Raw genomic sequence first — 17,923 nt, forward strand, 5'->3', positions numbered from 1 at the left:
AGTAGAGAGGTATGCACAAAATCACAGTCTACAATCAGATTAAAGCCTGTTATGAAAGTTTAATCAGATGACACATATACACCATCCACCACCATGCCAGTCAGTGCCTCATAATATACTGTATATATTACACAGAGTGAACACAATACAATAAATGTGTTTATAGCATAAAACACTTCTGATGGCTGATTTAGAATATGACTGATGAGTTGACAACTAGTCCAAATAGTAATATTGAGAAACAATAACAAAGCCACTTTTGTGTTGGAGAAGTTCTGAAGTGACAGCAGACCTGAGAGGTACAAGACCAGAATTCTGTAATAATATTCATTAAATAGCTATTCAAGGCCCTCTCTGAAAAGTGCACACAGGCTGGGGCCTGTGATAGCCTTTACGTTCTTAGCTATTAATAGTACTCATGCTTAATGTGTTTGTAGGAACATTTTACACATACTAAAATGACTTATGGTTACTCAAACACTTGAGCGAACATTATTAGATTTTTCACTCCCACCTTATGTACACAACACAAATCACCATCATTCTAGCAAAAGGCCTATATGCCTATAGGCCTATATGATGTCATCATTAGCTCTACACTAATGTGATAAAAAAAAGTATGTGCAGTCATACATTATCATCCTAACCCCTTCAACCTAACCCCCCTAAACATCAAGTTCCATGTAAACCTAGCCCTAAATGTGTCCAAACCTGAAATAGTAACACTAAGCACCCAGTAAAATGTATATAGTCATGGCAATACATATTATATTATTGTGGTGATAAATATATCACTATAGTTGTACTCCGATAGTAGTGATAATATGTTAAATGTTGGCACCCAATTTAAGTGATTTAGGAGGGGCCCAAACATAATTGTTGCTTCCCTATGTTTACTAGGTGTATGCTTATACTGTAACCTGTAAAGTGGCACTTCTTATTTGTGCACATACCTCTTTGCACTCTTACCTGGTGTTTTAGACTCTAGTTGGGTTATAACTTTTGAAAAAGTTGACCCCTGTGCCATTTGTACAGTAGGCAAAGGTCTGCTTTACATCAGCAAGGAGAAAGCCATAGGTCCATATGCCCTGTAGTTTGAGTGTGTTATAGTTGTAAAAAGGATGACACCTGCCAATGCACCCTATGTAAAGTGCATCCACATTGCAGCATGTAAGTGTTTGGGAGGTTCTGATGAGTTATAAAGATGTTCAGGTTTACATTTTAGTCTAGTTATGCCTCTGTAACACTGTACATATGCCAGCTTTCTGGCAGAAAAAATCATAGAAGTATACACTGAGATAACCATCCCAGCTGTACAATTAAGGTGCTTAGGTAGGTGGCTCTTATGCTGGACCGCGATATAAAATCTTTATTTGAGCTTGTATTCTACAATCCTTACTTAATGGCAGAAGCGAGCCTACCTCTCTTCTTCTGAGAACCAGGAAGTTAGGAATCTCTCAGCTCATTGCATTCTAAGAACACTCCTTTTATTATATTTAAACCTGCATTATATAATTAAAATATTAAGACAGACACCACTGACAGAGGGCTCTGTAATTAAGATGCTTTGACGTCAATGGCTTTACTCTGGCCATCATAACATGCATGAGATAGTATGTTTTCTTTTCTACCTGTTCAAGACTAATTATCATTAATCTGTGAATGACTCAGTACTGTAATCTTAAAAACTGCGTCAGTAGGTAAGTTGTGATTTCATCTTCATTTCTGTCAAGGTGCGGTGAGGCAATGAACTGTGCTCTCCACCCTTTTGCTGCCAGAGAAGTCCTTTCTTCGGTTTTAGTTCTGTACTACTTAAACTGCTGACAGGAACTGGCAGTCTGGCAAATCTGGTACTTGTCAGATCGACTGGTGTAAGCAGCTATGAGCTGCTTGGCAACACTTATTTTTACAAAAATAGCAAAAAGGATTGGGGCCTACACTTTTCTTTTTGCAATACCTTTACTTTGCTGTGTCACTAAGCTGAGCATGGCAATAATGTGTGTGATACATTAGAAATACCATTTAGTCCCAGTCCAGTGCTGTCAGCAAAATAGGTCACTGAGCACATAGAGGGTTATTCACAAAAAGGTGAAGAGTTTGGAGAAGGCAGGAGAAGTGAACAATCTAGGCCAAAATAGTTGATTTGGAAAAATTATTCAATTCAGCTCACTTTCCAGTTCAGCTATGTTGTCCTAGATTGTTCACTTCGCCTTCCTTCTCCAAACTCTTCACCCTTTAGTGAATAACCCTAATACACTGCTTTTGTGGCCCACTACATAATCCAATAAACTATACTTAGGAAGTAGCATGTTGCCAAGTCTGTTTTGATCTCAGTAAAGAGGTTCTTTGTGGACCCAAAATTTTGATAGTTGACATGTTACCTCTACATAACCATACACTATACTTTAACATATATTTACAGTTGCAATTCTGAATACACCCTTGGAGATGGATCAGAGACAGATTAGGGCAGAATGGGGCTCTAGGCAAGATAGTAGCTTTGCTTTACACATCCCTGATTGACACTGACACACATTATAAAGAGAAGCTATCGTATCTGCATTGTCTATAATGGCATTGCCCACACCATCATCCAGATGCCTGCAAGTGTATCCATCAAAGTTTCAGAAACAGACAAAATTGTTACTAGACTATATTAAATTAAAAGGCCTGATCCAGTGATCCATGGATATGGGTCATACCCGCAACACTCATCTCTTTCCCCCTCCCCTCACATTTCACATAAACTTGCAAGGTTGGCAGAGGTGATCCTACAAGTTTTCCAGATGCTCTGGACATTTCCTACCCTGAGTCTGGGCTGTATTTACCATAATTATATTTATGGGACATTTCCTAGAGCAGCTAGCTAAGGGAAGGGGGCCAAGCGTAAACCTGTACATTTTTTGTTTCTCACTTCCGACCACTTCTGGACATTTGTGGCCTAATTCAATGAGAAAACTATATGGAATATGGGGTGCTGGAGATATCAAGAGGAACATGATTCTTTATGCTTTAGGACATTTGAGGCCTTCTCTCCTTTCCCTTATTTGGCTGTCTGTACAGTTGAAAAGTAGTCCTACATATCAAATGACCATATGCTGCCTCCAACAGCACATTCTAGCAGTATAATTTACTAAATAATAACATTACTCAAGAGCTTTACATAAGGATATAATCATATAGGTGCGCTTAGAGCAGCGTGGCGTCTAAACGCAACACTGCTATGCATCATTTTGGTATTTTTAACCACCTTCTAACATCTGCAGGTTGCCTTAGAGTTCAAAACACTACCATCATACATTATAGGGAAGTTGTTGTTTAGCCTGGATTCTATAGTCTTAATATAATTTTGCCATACTACATTTGGCTTATCGTTTTTAATGCTAAAAGACCAACACCTCAGCAGTACTTTGGAAAGCCAGACTAGCATAGACACATTCATTTGCAAAACAGATCAAGTGTTTCTTTTATAATATAGAGTGTATACTTGACTAGTATTTATGCTTTACAGCGTGCAGGTGTTTTTTGCATGATGCAAGGCTTTCTGCTGATCACTGGTTTAAAAGCTTTGATAATTACAGGCAGTCGGATGTTTTTTGAATACTGAGCCATATGCCAATGAAGAGTTAAGATGACTAATTGCATCAAACTGCTTAACAAACACAGAAATATCAAATGATCTCTTTACTTCATTTACATGTGTACAATAAATAAACACGACCGAACCGGTGATTTTAAATGCTTGTAAAATGGAGGCAAAAAAGTTAGTTTATTCCTGCATGTCCAGAAGAATGTATCAAAATGTCCACTTTACGATTTGCTGACATGAAGATGACATGGGCCTTAAAAGCACTCTTTCACTTTGCCTATTCATCAAAGTCTCTTTAAAGGCAATCCCCCATCTACACTGAGCTCACCCAACCCTCCACTGATCCATTAGAACCCTCATAAAATTCCCAGTGCGTCCGGGTATGTAGCAGCATGTAACATCTTTCTAAGTGGCCAATCGCCACGCCTAAACATTGACACATGAAAGAGGACTTCATCAACCCTGTATAAGCTCTGATATCAACCAACATGGAGCTTACACAGGATTTGACTTTCGGCTTGAATAGATAAACAGGGAGGCAGTAGATCGGGTTTAGCATTCAACAGTCTGACAGAGCCTCTTGAGTTGCACAGATGGTGCCCTGGTACAATTACATCTCAGCTATATAGTTCCAACTAAGATGCAACACCTTTACTGTACATTTTAAATATGGACTTAACAAATAGAAGAGCCAGTCTTTGCTACAACAGTCATATCTGTGTTGCTCTCAGGTCAACACGCTTGTCTCAGAATGCTAGAAATGTAGAGTTTACGTAAGCCCAAATACTAAAGTTGTGTAAATAGCTATTTTTTTGCTTTGTAAATGTAGTTGTGTAAGGTTTTTCGTATCGGTGTGAGTAAATACCTGTTGATCCTACCAGTTTCTACTCTCTCCAAAGCCCTTTTTTATTGGGTGTCACCAGCTCCCAATGCTGCAAGACGGTGGTCACCTTTTCCTTTCATCTCAATGCACTCAGTGCTCCTGCTGGTTGATTGATAACTGCTCTGACCAATAACATACCTCCCAGCATACTTAGATGAGAAAGAGCCCCTAGATACTTGAACCGTGAAGAATGAAGGCACAAAAACAACACTACTCTTCCTAAATATTGCCTTTTCAAGCTAACATATACATTAAGTTAGAGGTTGCATGAATTTTGTTTATCCTTGCAGAACATTTTTGTAGTTAAATAGTGCATTTTTATATAGGTATATACATCAGACCAAAAGGAGGGGCAACTGAGAAGGAAAAAGGGATAGAGAGGTTTGGACAGTCCTTTCAGATGAGGAGCAATTAGGAGCTTTGCAGCTGAGACTAAGGCTATAACTGTAACTATAACTGCCACTTTTGCTGGTCAGCTCGATCTGGAAGAGGCAAAATAAGTGATCTACTGGCAGGGTGAACAGGTACTAAAGGGGATGAGGGGGTGGTTTTGGGAAAACAAACACTGTTTTGCTAATGCTATTGACAGCCTGCATGGAGGCTGTTTCTGACTTATTTTGAAAATGCTACTTCCATGGCATGATGATCATGTCATGATGATCCAATATTTTCAGTACTTTCTAAGTCACTGATCTGGAATAGTACACAGATAAGAAGCTCAGTATCTCAGAAAATAGTGAAAAAAGAACTAAGGGGTGTTTTTTCCCCATAGTTCTCTTAAGGGTCACGGGAGGACATGTACGAACCTCCTCCCCTGACCCAAAGCTCAGTATATTGTGGCTATTGCCCACGATATACTGAGAGCGCCACAGCCGGGATGGATCCCGACAATACTGTCGAGATCCACCCAGCTGCGTGAGTGACAGCTGGCTCTGCCTATCTAAAGGCAGAGCCAGCTGTGCCTGCCCCCTACCCCCTTCGTTCCTCCACTCAGCGCTGGAGGATCGGAGAGGGGAGGGGGGAATCCCTGTGGGGAGCGGTGACTTACAGTCACCGCTCACTGCAGGGAGGTGATTGGGATGTGAGCGGATCGGTGCATGTTTCTGCTCACTTCCCGATCGATAGAGCCGACCTGTTACAGCTTCTTTGTTTGTCGCAGGCCGGCTATAACTATGAGGATGAGTGGAAATCACTCACCGCATAGTTCTCCTTGTAGCACAGACAACCAGAGAACTATTATTTCAGATCTAAAGGAAACCTGTACTGGGAAAGATATGTGATGACCACCATTGATGACCTGCATCTAAACATTTTAGTTACCTGGCTGCCTTCATCTGAGATTTGAGGTTTTTTTTGTAATGGAAGTTTTGCTAAGCAAAAAAAAAAGGCAAAAAGTGTGAGATGAATCCCTTAACTTGTATGTGTTTCAGGCAGGAGCAATCTTGTTTTTATTACAGAATCTGATTTTCTAATCAAGAACACAAGAAATGAATAATCCAGATCTCCTCACTGGCATTAATTTTTGTTAACTTAGGATAGTATGAACTGTAGGTTATGGGTGCAGGTAAATGTTTGCAGTTGCAGTGATCTAAAATTCCTTTCATTTCACCGGATAGGAACCCTACTGAGCTCCATTCTGGACACTGTGCCTTTTCTCTTCTACATTTTAATACAATTTAAAGCCAGCCAATTACAGAATTTGCAAAAATAACAACGTGCAGGAGGAAAGTTTCTCCGCACCTCTTCAAGTTTGACAGGATCTGATTATTGTAATTATCTGAAACACAAATATGAATCATGTGAGGCCAGGGAAGAGAACTTTTCAAAGCTACTTTGTTCTGAAATCCTCTCTCTATGTTCTAGAACTGAGCTTCAGGTTCCTCAAAAGGAAAGGCACAGAGGTTAACTGTAGTATTGAATGGTATCCCTGTTTGAACTCAGTAGCTTTGTGACCTTAGTGGGTTTATCGCTGGCCTAGAAAGCTTCGTTATTCAACATGGCCAGCTACTACTGTAATACTAAGTTAAAAAGCTACTATAGGCTTTATATATGCTTTCCAAAAAACACTTATTTTCTGCTCAAACTCAGTAAATCCACTGCATGGAAGCACAGAACCAACAACTGTACTTATTTACAAGCTCATATTCAGAAAATGAGGATACTTGCAACTACACTTTAAATTTGCAGGGCAACCAGTAACAGATTGCCAAGATAGCACTTTAAAAATATATCACGGGCAGCGCCCTCTTTACCATCTTGTCTTGAATTGTATTGTAATTGTCATGTCTTCCTTATATTGTAAAGCGCTGCGCAGACTGCTGGCGCTATAAAAAAACTTTATAATAATAATAATCTAAAACCAGAACGTTAGAATACAGTAGGCAATGGTTAAAACCCCTGTTGGGTTTTTTGTTTGCAGTATTTGTTCCTAAGTTCCTTAGTTCCTTATGTGTTCCTGCTGAGCTTTGATTGCAGATGAGTAGAATCCATATTTAGGCCATTTAGGTCATCATAAGCTGCATTAGGCAACAAGAGTGGCTGATAAAGCTGGTGATTCTATTTCTAGCTGCAAAAAAAGTTAGCTGCTTAGTGACTGCGCTACGAGGATTGCTTGGCATTTCTGAGACATAGATCTCTCATTAACTACCCATCATTTCTTCCAAGAAACTAAAAAGCAAAGGTGACTACCTACAAAATTGCCAGTGTGATATGGGCCTATCTGTTCAAATATGATGAAAGGGCATTTTTTTAATGATTGGGTCATAAGAGATATCTGTAGATGCCCAAACCTTGTGTTGTTTTAAGTATTGATGGACTTTCTGTTTTGTTTGGAATAATGGAAGCATAAGGAACTGTATTTTTCCTAAAAGCTGTGGGGCTAAGGGTGTCCCTCTTTTCATTTCAGAAAGTTGGGAAGGTTTACCCCCCGTTTTCTTTCAACGTTCAGTGTTCCCTGACCTTACCCCCGCCATGGTATCGCCATCTCTCTGCTTCATTCTCCATATTATAGAAAGAGGCCCTCTTGTAATAACATTAAAAGGTGGGTGAAGCTGGGAACTTCTGTTCAGAAGTGTCTGTGCTGTAGCTGTAGCCCCCATGACAATCAGTTATTTACACTAGAACAATATACTGTAGGTAAGGGTTGGTAAGGTATGCATGTCTCAATGTCCACCTTTAGGAGATCCTTGAAAACACATCTCTTCAGGGAAGCCTATCCCAATTCAACATAGTAACTGTCCTTTTACTTCTTCCATGAACTCATCCCACATAATTATTACCTTTTGTATCACTTGCCCCTTCTTCTAGATTGTCAGCTCTTGTGAGCTGGACCCTGCTAACACTCCTGTATTAAAATTGTATTGTAACTGCACTGTCTCCCTTCATTTTGTAAAGCACTGTGCAAACTGTTGGCTCGATATAAATCCTGTATAATAATAATAATAATAATAACAATAATAATACTGTCATGTGGGTGGGCTCTATTTTTCACTGCCATAACCTCAGTGAAATGTATGTTTGGGATTACTAAACGTAAACTTACTATTAAACTATCCTGTTTGCAAAACACGTAGCTCTAGAGGTCATTTACTCAGTTTAAACAATATTTAAATCAGTTTATTTACATTGTTTTACTGGGTCACATATATTATTGTGAAATTCTCAATAGATTTTGCTTTGCATCACAGATATTGATTTAAGGAAGTAATTTCAGGCCTCCTAACCTACTGGGACACGGTCCTGTTTATTTAAACCTGAAGTCACTCACTTCTGCTGAGAACTGAATAATACATCTAAGTGCTTAAAGGTGTACCGTCTGTATTTCAAAAAATGCATGTTAGCAGATGCTGCCATGTGAAAAACATCTGTATGCTGCCTAGGGAGATTTCAGGGTTGAGATGCATGCCCTGCGATGTTAACTCTTCTCTACAAGAATTTAGAACTATGTTTTTATTGTTATGCTGCATTTTTGTGCTGTTGTCTTTCGTGAAAGGCTAAGGGTTTGCTGTTGTGGGAGTTTGTTTCAATTGATTTTAAAGGTTGCAATCAGAAAATACAGCGGGTGTCATATATGAGAATGGACTGAAAATAGCCGCGCACCTGTTGCCCATAGCAGTCATCCAGCATCTCCTGCTTTTTTCCATACCTGTGCTTGAATTCTAGGTAGAATGAAATGTTAAGCTTGTAGGCAATATAGACAGTTTTTCAAAAAGGTCCTTAAATTTGTAATGAGGCCTGCACAAGAATTGTCTAAATACAAGAGGTTTGTGTACCCTTACTTGAATATGTAAGAAAGCACACCATCCAGGCAGATATAAAAGACAGAAATTATTGAATTCATTAATACATTTTTTTTTATTGCAACTAGTTTAAGTTGCATTTTGCAACTCAGGTACTCCATTTTGATTAATTTCTAGAACTCTTTACTCAATTGTGTCTGACACAGGTGTCACTGACCAAAGGTTTATAGAAGCACTGTCATTCTTTTTCCAGCACCTATGTGTGCAAAGCCTACACTTATGGGGTTATTCACTAACGAGTAAAGAGTTCGAAGGTGGCAGGAGAAGTGAACAATCTATGTCAACATAGCTGAACTAGAAAGTGAGCTGAATTGGAGAATGTTGACCTAGACTGTTCACTTCTCCTGCCTTCTCCAAACTCTTCACCCTTTAGTTAATAACCCTCTTAGTATGAAGTCTGCACATGAACTGCAGTGAATCAGAACACCCAGCAGAAGGTTGACAGCTCAAATTTATGAGAACAATGTAAATGTTTGCCTAGGTACTTGGACAGATTTGTATTGTCTTTAGAGTATTAATAGAAAGAATACAAGTTGGAGACGGTAGCTAAATTTATCTGGTTGGGCGCTGATAGGGTTCAGAAGTTTGTGGATTAGTGTGTAAAGCTTGTGTAATAAATAACGGAACAATACAACTTCCATACTGCGCCGCGCACTGTCTGTGTTTCCTGTTTCTACATGGCTATCAAGGCAGTTGAGTTATGGCTATCTGTATCTTCCTGAAACAATTATAAAATTGCTAGGATAAAAAAGACCAAGGCCTAGAGGACATTTCCTTTGTATAAAATAAACAGATGAGAGCATTAACAGCATTGTTTCCAGTGAAGTCACTGCCTTTGCATTAAGGCTGGCTCTAGTAATATATTAGCGGTAGAGTTCAGGGTAAACTATTTCTATGTAAGGGGGACATCAATCATTTTGAATAATGAGAATCTCTTTAGCACAATGTGTATACAGTGTGTGAAGTTGGCTTTACAGACCTTACATGGTGTAGCTAAATAAAGATGGAAATGAACACCCACGTTATTATTGCTGTTACTTGTTCAAGTGACTGTAACTGCTCCTATTCAAGAACCATTCCAACTATCTGATATGAGAAAGAGGGATATCTTTCAATGCAAAGTGTGTAGGCAAGTGATAAATTCCTACAATGCTCCCTGGTTACATAGCTTATAATGAATTAAAATATAAAAAATAATTGGTTCAACTCACAGGTGTTTTTTTTCCATAGCTACTTTTTTATTCATACTGACTTTTCAAAATACACTGCCTGGCCAAAAAAAAGTCACCACCTGGAATTAGCTAAGCAAATAGGTAAGAACCTTACAATGGATAATAAGTTTAGGTTCTGCATGTTATGCCCCCCCAAAAAAATGCTGCCTACCTGAATATACTGAATGATCAGGTTTTTCCATCAGTGGATTTTTTTCTTCCCTGATGGCACGGGCATATTCCAAAAAGACAATGCTTCATTGGGCTTAAATTGTGAAAGTGTGTTTCAGGGAGCATGAGACATCATTTTCACACATGCATTGTCCACCATAGAGTCCAGACCTTAACCCAATTGAGAATCCTTGGGATATTCTGGAGAAGACTTTACACAGTCTCTACATCATCACTACAAGATCTTGGTGAAAAAATAATGCAACTCTGCATGGAAATAAATGTTGTGACATTGCATAAGCTTATTAAAATGATGCCATGGTGAATGCGTGCCATATATTTAAAGGTAAAAGTGGTCAAACGAAATATTAGAGTCTGATTTTTTTGGGGGGGGTCAGGTAGTGCATAATGCAATAATGTAGAGGTTGTAATAAAAGGTTCAGTGTAGTTTAACAAATGATGTAGTTAGATAATAAATTTTTATTTAGAAGTCGACACTTAAGACCAAAAGGAGGGACAACCTGCAGAGTAAAGGGGAAAAGGGATTTGGGTCCATAAGAGGGAGAGTCCCTCCAAATGAAGGACAGTTTGGAGCTATGATAGCATACTAGTGATCACATTCATACATGCCAAGCCATTGCAGCTGTTCCAGCCAACACTTCTTTAGTTTTTAAATGAGAAGAAGGGTTAGAGAAGTGTTAGAATCTGTATCAGGTGTATTTTATTACTAGAGGTCTCATTGAGGAGATTTTCCAACACTTCCTGTCAACATTGTCACTGGGACAGAATGTGAAGGGAAATCTCCAAAGGGTGAGACACAGACAGCACAACAAAGTGTGACACAAATCCATCTCGCACATTCACCTTTAATGCCAACAGGAGGGTGCATGGCCTACGGTGATACCAAAAAATTGCAAGAGAACAAATGGCCAGATCACCTAACCCTTCTCCACACTATTCAAAACTAAACAGTGTTTGGTGGCAGATATGCTTTAATTTATAAAAGTATAAAGCTGGCCATGAACCAGAGGAGGAAGTAGAATAAGGTATGAGGTGCTGCACCTCCTATAGTGGTGGGTATTGTCAGGTCTTAAGCAGTTTAGTGAGAATAATTACCCTTAGGCAGCTCTCCTAGGAGCGGGGACTGAAGTGGCAAAAGCAAAAGTCCAGATTTAATTGTATTTAGAATCTTTTATCAAAAAAGTCCAATGCATTTACGGGGTTCAAAGGGTCCCCCTTCATCAGGACTGGATACCATGTTTAAGTGTTAACTGGAACTATTGAATTAAGTGTTAACTGGACTGATAAAATTGAAGGGATCCTGAAGGGTAATAAGTATGATCACTACAGATGCCAATTTAAAAGGCTGCAGGCTTAGTGGTTAGCACTTCTGCCTTGCAGCACTGGGGGTCCCCAGTTTGTATCCTGGTCAGGACACTATCTGCATGGAGTTTGCATGTTCTCCCTGTGCTTCCATGGGTTTCCTTTGGGTATTCTGGTTTTCTCCAACAGTCCAAAGACATGGTGGAAGGTAAAATGGCTCCAGTCTAAAACGGCCCTTGCATGCATGTGAGATAAGGCTCTTAGATTCTAAGCGCCGGAGGGCAGGGACTGATGTGAATGTGTGGTATGTAAAGCGCTGTGTAAATCATCGACTCTGTAAATATTAAACTGTGGTTTTTAGAAGAAGAAACCTGAAGGAGGAAGACGTGCCTGAGACGTTGCTATGATGACCTCTAAATTTGTTCTCAATTTTTTCACTGTAGATCTCAGTAATGAAATCTAGTTTTGTTGACTCAGAATCAGCATGCGTTCAGTGATTTTTTACATACTATTACATAGGGTTACAATAATGGGTCTGAATTTTGGTTTAATGTGAAAATAAAAAATATTTGGGGAATTACATTGTTATTTTTTTCTGCTGTAAATAGGAAATAAATGCTATTCTTTCTGTTTGCTCTGCCATAAACTAAACTGTACAATCTTTTATACTTCCAGCTGCCAGGAGTGCCAGTCCCCCGACATGCTCTTCTACTCCTATACGCCTTCATAGCATACACAGCAGAGTCATCTAAAGTATTTATCCTGGGCGAGACCCTCTGTGGTGGAGAACTGGTAGACACGTTGCAATTCGTGTGTGGCGACCGAGGCTTCTACTTCGGTAAGTCAACCTACAGTAAGTACCCATCCATCAATCTTCATCATTCATTTTCTTCATCATTGTTTGTGTCATTCTTTACCATTACATGTATTGTGTGTATTAAAAAAATTAAAGAGTATGTAAACTCTAACAATGAACTTCTCCTATATGGTCCCTTTTGGTCTGTTAAATATACCTCTGAAAGCATTTTGTTACATCTATTCGATAAATACAAAACAATTACCCGTTGATCTTGTCAGAAATCCGGTGAGCTGAAAACTTCCTGTGCTCTCTCTCATTTATCTGAGGATTACTGAACCCCACCCATGTATGTCATGGAGGGAAGGGGGTGTTCTGTAGTCCTGTCCTGTTTCTGTTGTCCTAATACAGAAGGATGAATGACTGTTGGCACCCTAGAATTGGAAGTGTGCTACCGACAGGATAAAAATGAAGGGAAAAAAGCCAGTAAAAAGAAAACGAATGCAGCCACCACATCTAAGGACTGGCACGCTATATTACATTTTTGTTTGGGTTTAGATACACTTTAACACAATCGTGCATGTTTACAATGAAACAAATACTAACATATATTGAATGTCACAAACTGACAACGGCTGGTGGTGTAGTGTTTCCAGGGTTGGCACCCTGCTAAGAAACAAACAGAAGAGTCCATAGAGAAGATCACAAACATTCTAGGATGCATTGCAGTAGAGTTGCTGAAGTTGTGTCCAGCTTAACCCTTTCAGTTCCAGACATAGTTTCAGCATTTTTCTTGAGCGATCATCCTAGGAATTTAACCAACCCTATGCTGGAATTCCTTCTCTCGGAAAGTGTCAGCTGTCTACTAAAATCGCGTTAATGCTTTGCAGTGTTTAAATAAATATCGTAGCTGGAGTTGTTTTGCTAAGAGTTTCATATATGACTTTCATGTCAGTATGCCACAATGACATCAAATCCTGATTGATTAGACTGTTGTGTTACCCTCTGGGTCAGATTATATCTGACTTGGCCCTGTTTATCAAAGCGATTTCCAGTTGAAATCGAACCCTCATCTGCTCCAGGCGCCTCTGCTAGGGCTGTTCTTAGAAAGTCAGAGCCTTTTGCTAAAGTGAACCTGTCAGCCATATTTATCTTTTTTCTTGAAAGTAAAGATCCTACCAGAAAGTGTCTGCTATTACTTGTATTAACCAGAAAAGCCTAGTTTCATTTTGTTACTAGGGGTTCAACTGTGCAGAGCTAATCCTCATTCCTAGAGCTAAGCCACTCACAAATAATACTCTTGTCCTTTGGCAGCACACTTATTGACCAATGAGGAGCTCTCATTGCATGGGGGTATGGTCGATGGGGCTTAGCTCCAGCAGGTGAGGCTTCGCTCCAAAGCTAGTAAAGTCATGACTTAAATGGCTGATGGGTTTGCCGCAGGAGACAATGTTGCAGCATGGCCCATTAACTGCTTCCTTCTGCTTCCAATACTAAGAAACCTATGCAGGAATGCACAGTGTTCAGTGGGGAAGCCTAGAAAAGCACTGTGGGGGAGAAGAAATGTGGAAGGACAACCAACAGGTATGGAATGAGGCGGAGCTACCAAAGGATATAGATTTCCAATTTCCCCCTAAAGTCCTGTTTGGATTGTAGAGTCAGCAAATGTTTGTTTGCGTGTGTCTTCAGTTCATTATTGAACTTGCAGATTATTTCCTTAATCAAATTAAAAAGTTAAGAAATATGAAAAGGAAAATGATCCTTAGGCCCATTTCATATGGGCGGTGTCCAATCTGATCAACAGGGGATCCGTGCACAGATCCCCTGCTGATAGGAGCAGTGTGCAATGGTCACTTATGTGACGTGTGTCTGTTCAGTTTTTTCTTCCATCTTGCAATGGAGGAAAAAACTGAGCGATACAGACCCCATGTTAGGTCTACAGGGATTCAGATATAAGTGTACATGTGTCCATTTATATCCAACAACCTCTGATCGGTCACATTTAGATCTACCAAATTGGAACTCTTTTAAAAATGTTTTCAGACCTAGACGGACAGACTCAGAGGTAATTGGATGTAAATGGACACACATCTGTTTACATTCGACTGCCCATAGACTACCATTGCACTTCCGATCAGGTTAGCCTTAAAAACTGACAGGTAGATCTGATCGGAACACCATGTGATCAGGGCCTTACTGTCAATGAATGGGCCACCAACACAGATTATACAAGTTGTTGATTACATTTGCACAGATATTTAGATGTTTTTACACACTGTATGCAGATTGGGTTTTTGAACACTGTGAGAACAATTGTTATGGCAGTCTATTATTTTGTGAGCCTCAATAAGTTGGAAGAAAGCTGAATGAACAGGAAATAAGCTGAGTGCAGAAAAACATCTCTTCCACAATCCCATAGCTGCGATTCTGATAAGCTTTTGAAGCCTCTTAGGCGTTGACTGTGTGTAGCTGTTACCAGCCCCTTGCCCCTATTCTTCAGCAGCAGATCATGGACTTTGTTAATTATTACGACTGGCTACACAGAACACAGAGACTTGTAACTGTCTCAAGAAATTGTAGCATTGTACTTGTACCCGTAGCAAAGCCAGCCATCAGTCGTGGGAGTAGAAGTTGTTCCTGTTTGCACAGTAGGATTGCCAGCTGTACACTATTAGCAGAGACACCCTTTGTTTTCAGTAGATAATATTGTTCTATTCCTCCAATATCCTTAACCTGCAATCTCCAGCTAATAAAAAACATCAGTTGTAGCGGAATCCTGTTATTTCTTTCTTTTATCTTTAGACTGATATCAGATGGGAGTGTTTGTACTGCATCGTAAATGTAAAGCCTAAATGAATGACATACAGTTTGCTAAAACATTGTGCATCATAAACAACTGGCATTTTTTTTTAATCAAACCAAAAAAAGGGACAACTGACAGGGAAAGTGGGACAGAAGGGCTTGGTTCCAAAAGAGAGATGGCCCCTCCAAATGAGGGACAGTTGTGAGGTATGTCACTAGGAATTATTTTAATGAAAGCTACAGGTTTGAAGATATTGAAAATTAAGTTTGAAATTACTTTAACATATCAAAGCTTCTATAATTATAGTTATTGGGTTTACATCTATTTTAATCAGACCTAGTATTTAAATGTAACTACATGTTATAGTTTAATCCACTAGAATATCTCTTGATGATGCCCGACCTTCATCTAACGTTGTCCCTTCTTTTCTAGTAGGATTGTTGGCATCTCTTCTACAGAGTAGTGGGACTTAATCAATATACTAGAGCCATGTCTGTGTTTGTGACCTTATATCGATGGGCTATGGGCTTAGTGTTGATGGCAACAGTTTGGAATCATTTCAAATGTATTGACAACTTTTGACCTGGTTTAAGCGGGTTTTGTATTCCCTTCTATTTGTACGGGAATGCAAAATCCCGCTTGACACAAACAAAGCCTATTGACATTGGTCCTAAGGGTTACTAGTGAAGGAGGGGGGAATCATGCACATATCTGGTTTGGGGGTGTCGATATGCCCTGATCTAATACTTTCAAATATACAGTGTAGAACTAAAAGCTATTAGCTTCTAGTAGCTATCAGCTACTAGAAGCTAAAAAAAAGTCTGTTATGCTATGACACTTATGACCTGAGCTTTAATTTATGACGTCATCATTTACAGTGTGGCGTATTTAATTATCTAGGTGTCACAGCTGTCTCTAGTAGAAAACATTAAGAAAGAAGCGAGCTTTCATCCCCATGAACAGCTGATAAGAGTTTGTTCTCTGGAGCTTGTGCTGACTGTGCACATTCCTGCCCTGTGTATCCTTCCCGGTAAAGTTGGCAGGGAAGAAAAGGAAGACCCAGGCAGGAGGCAGAATGGGGGGGACATCGGTTCAGTGAGTTAGGTCCCACAAAGACCCTCTTTGTTGCTTCCTGCATTCCTCCGGGAGAGTAGCTGGAGGGGGGGAAGGGAGATTGTTTACTTCAAATTCCCCTTTAACTCAGTCTGATTGATTTGGTAAAAGAGCAGGGTGGGTGTTTGAGGTAAGAGAGGCACAAGGGAAGGATGCTGAAAGGAAATTGCCAGCATATTTACTGCACACGTCGTGAGAAAGAAAGACCAAATGCAGGAAAGCTACATGGCCCGACAGGCCGGTCATGTCTTCCTGGTTAATGGGCTGTTCTGACACCCAGAAACACAGGCAAATTGTCTATAGCCACAACCTTTACAGCAAGGTTGACTATCACACCTCACAAATAATTGTATCTTGTTGCCTATAGCAACCAGATTTATCCTTTCATTTCTGCATACTGCAACCAGTGTATGAAAGGGAAAATATTATTGATTGTTATGGGAATTTTGTCAGATTTTACTGGATGCCAGGCTTATTTATTAATAGATCTCAAATTAGAAGTCTCAGTGATATCATATAGCCAGAGAAACAATCAAAACTGGCACTGGAATAAGTATGAGAATTCAAATGTTGATTTGATTGTTTGCAATACAGACAGTGATCTTAAAGCATGTGCATAATATTTTCAATGGTACTCTTTCTAAAGGAATCAGGTTGCTTTTTTATAATCCTACAAAGTTGATCATTGACAAACTGCTCAATGGCAAACACATCAAATCTAAACGCCAAACAAGTGCATTCAGGTTATTGTGAGATTTACAACATGGTAAGCATTATGGCTTACAGTTGGGCCAGTCATATGTTGACATGAGTAGTGCATCCATCATGTACTCCACTAATTAAAGGGTTGGGTTTCATGGAGAGGCTATGCCACATATGCTCATGTTAAAGGAGGGAAATTCACAGTAATACTTTCATTACTTTTCAGTCCATTTTCCCTCTTACCAACTCCTTTCAGAGCCCTGATAAAGGAGAGTCCCTGGAGCACCCTGAAATATGTTAAATTTATTTGTGTTCAGACAAAATAATAATCTGGACCCCCAAAGTCCAAAGTGTGTAGTGTGTTGCTCTATCTTTCTCCAAGCACTGGCAATAGGAATCCAACAGAGCCTCTAAGCCATTCCTTCTTTATCAAAAACTTTAAAAAAATAAAGTTTTAGGTTGACTTGTAGTTTAATGGTGACTTGGTTAGGCAGCCAGGAGCAAGAATTCCCCACCTAAACATGACAACACATTTCTCCATTTGTATTATCTGCAGTATGTAGGAAACATGACAGGCAGCTGAACTGAGAAATCAAAGGTCCTACCAGTGAAAATCTCCTTGAGGTGGACCTTTTACATGTCATTACATTTATTTATGCTAGATGAGCATCTAACAGCTACACTGCTGCTAAGATGTTTGGTCATGGCAATGGCCCAGTTCAGATGGAAGTTCAGAGTCTTTTTTAATCTATGGAAGTTCAGACTCTTTTTTTTTTATCTAAGTGCTTTCTAAATATCTGCCAGTTTTAGATTAAGAAAAAACTAGTTGTTGAAAAGGCCCATTTGAATTCTAGCTCTTGTGTGGTAGACTGCTTATTAGAATAGCCAGTCTTAATCACTGGGAGTTATTGTGTTTGTTTGTGGAGGCAGAATCTTTCCACAAAAATGTTTCTTCCTTCTTTTTCATTTTGAACTAAGCTGCTAAAGCCTTTGCCATCAGTGTTGCCAAAAACATCTTTAGAAAGTACACCCAT

At 39.5% G+C, this 17,923-nt stretch overlaps 1 protein-coding gene across 2 annotated transcripts in view; it reads left to right on the forward strand.

Moving 5' to 3' along the window:
• The window catches only part of IGF2 (insulin like growth factor 2), a 40,409-nt gene that overhangs the window by 13,623 nt on the left and 8,863 nt on the right, over positions 1–17,923 (forward strand). Inside the window, exon 2 of one of the 2 annotated variants that reach the window (XM_018562658.1) lies at positions 12,151–12,328. In XM_018562658.1, the coding sequence (XP_018418160.1) occupies positions 12,151–12,328 (178 nt within the window). The remainder of the gene's footprint in view (positions 1–12,150; positions 12,329–17,923) is intronic. The other variant, XM_018562659.1, reaches the window with a different exon arrangement.

Source organism: Nanorana parkeri, unplaced genomic scaffold, assembly GCF_000935625.1.
Source record: "Nanorana parkeri isolate BGI_ZX_2015 unplaced genomic scaffold, ASM93562v1 scaffold589, whole genome shotgun sequence".
Lineage (NCBI taxonomy): Eukaryota > Metazoa > Chordata > Amphibia > Anura > Dicroglossidae > Nanorana > Nanorana parkeri.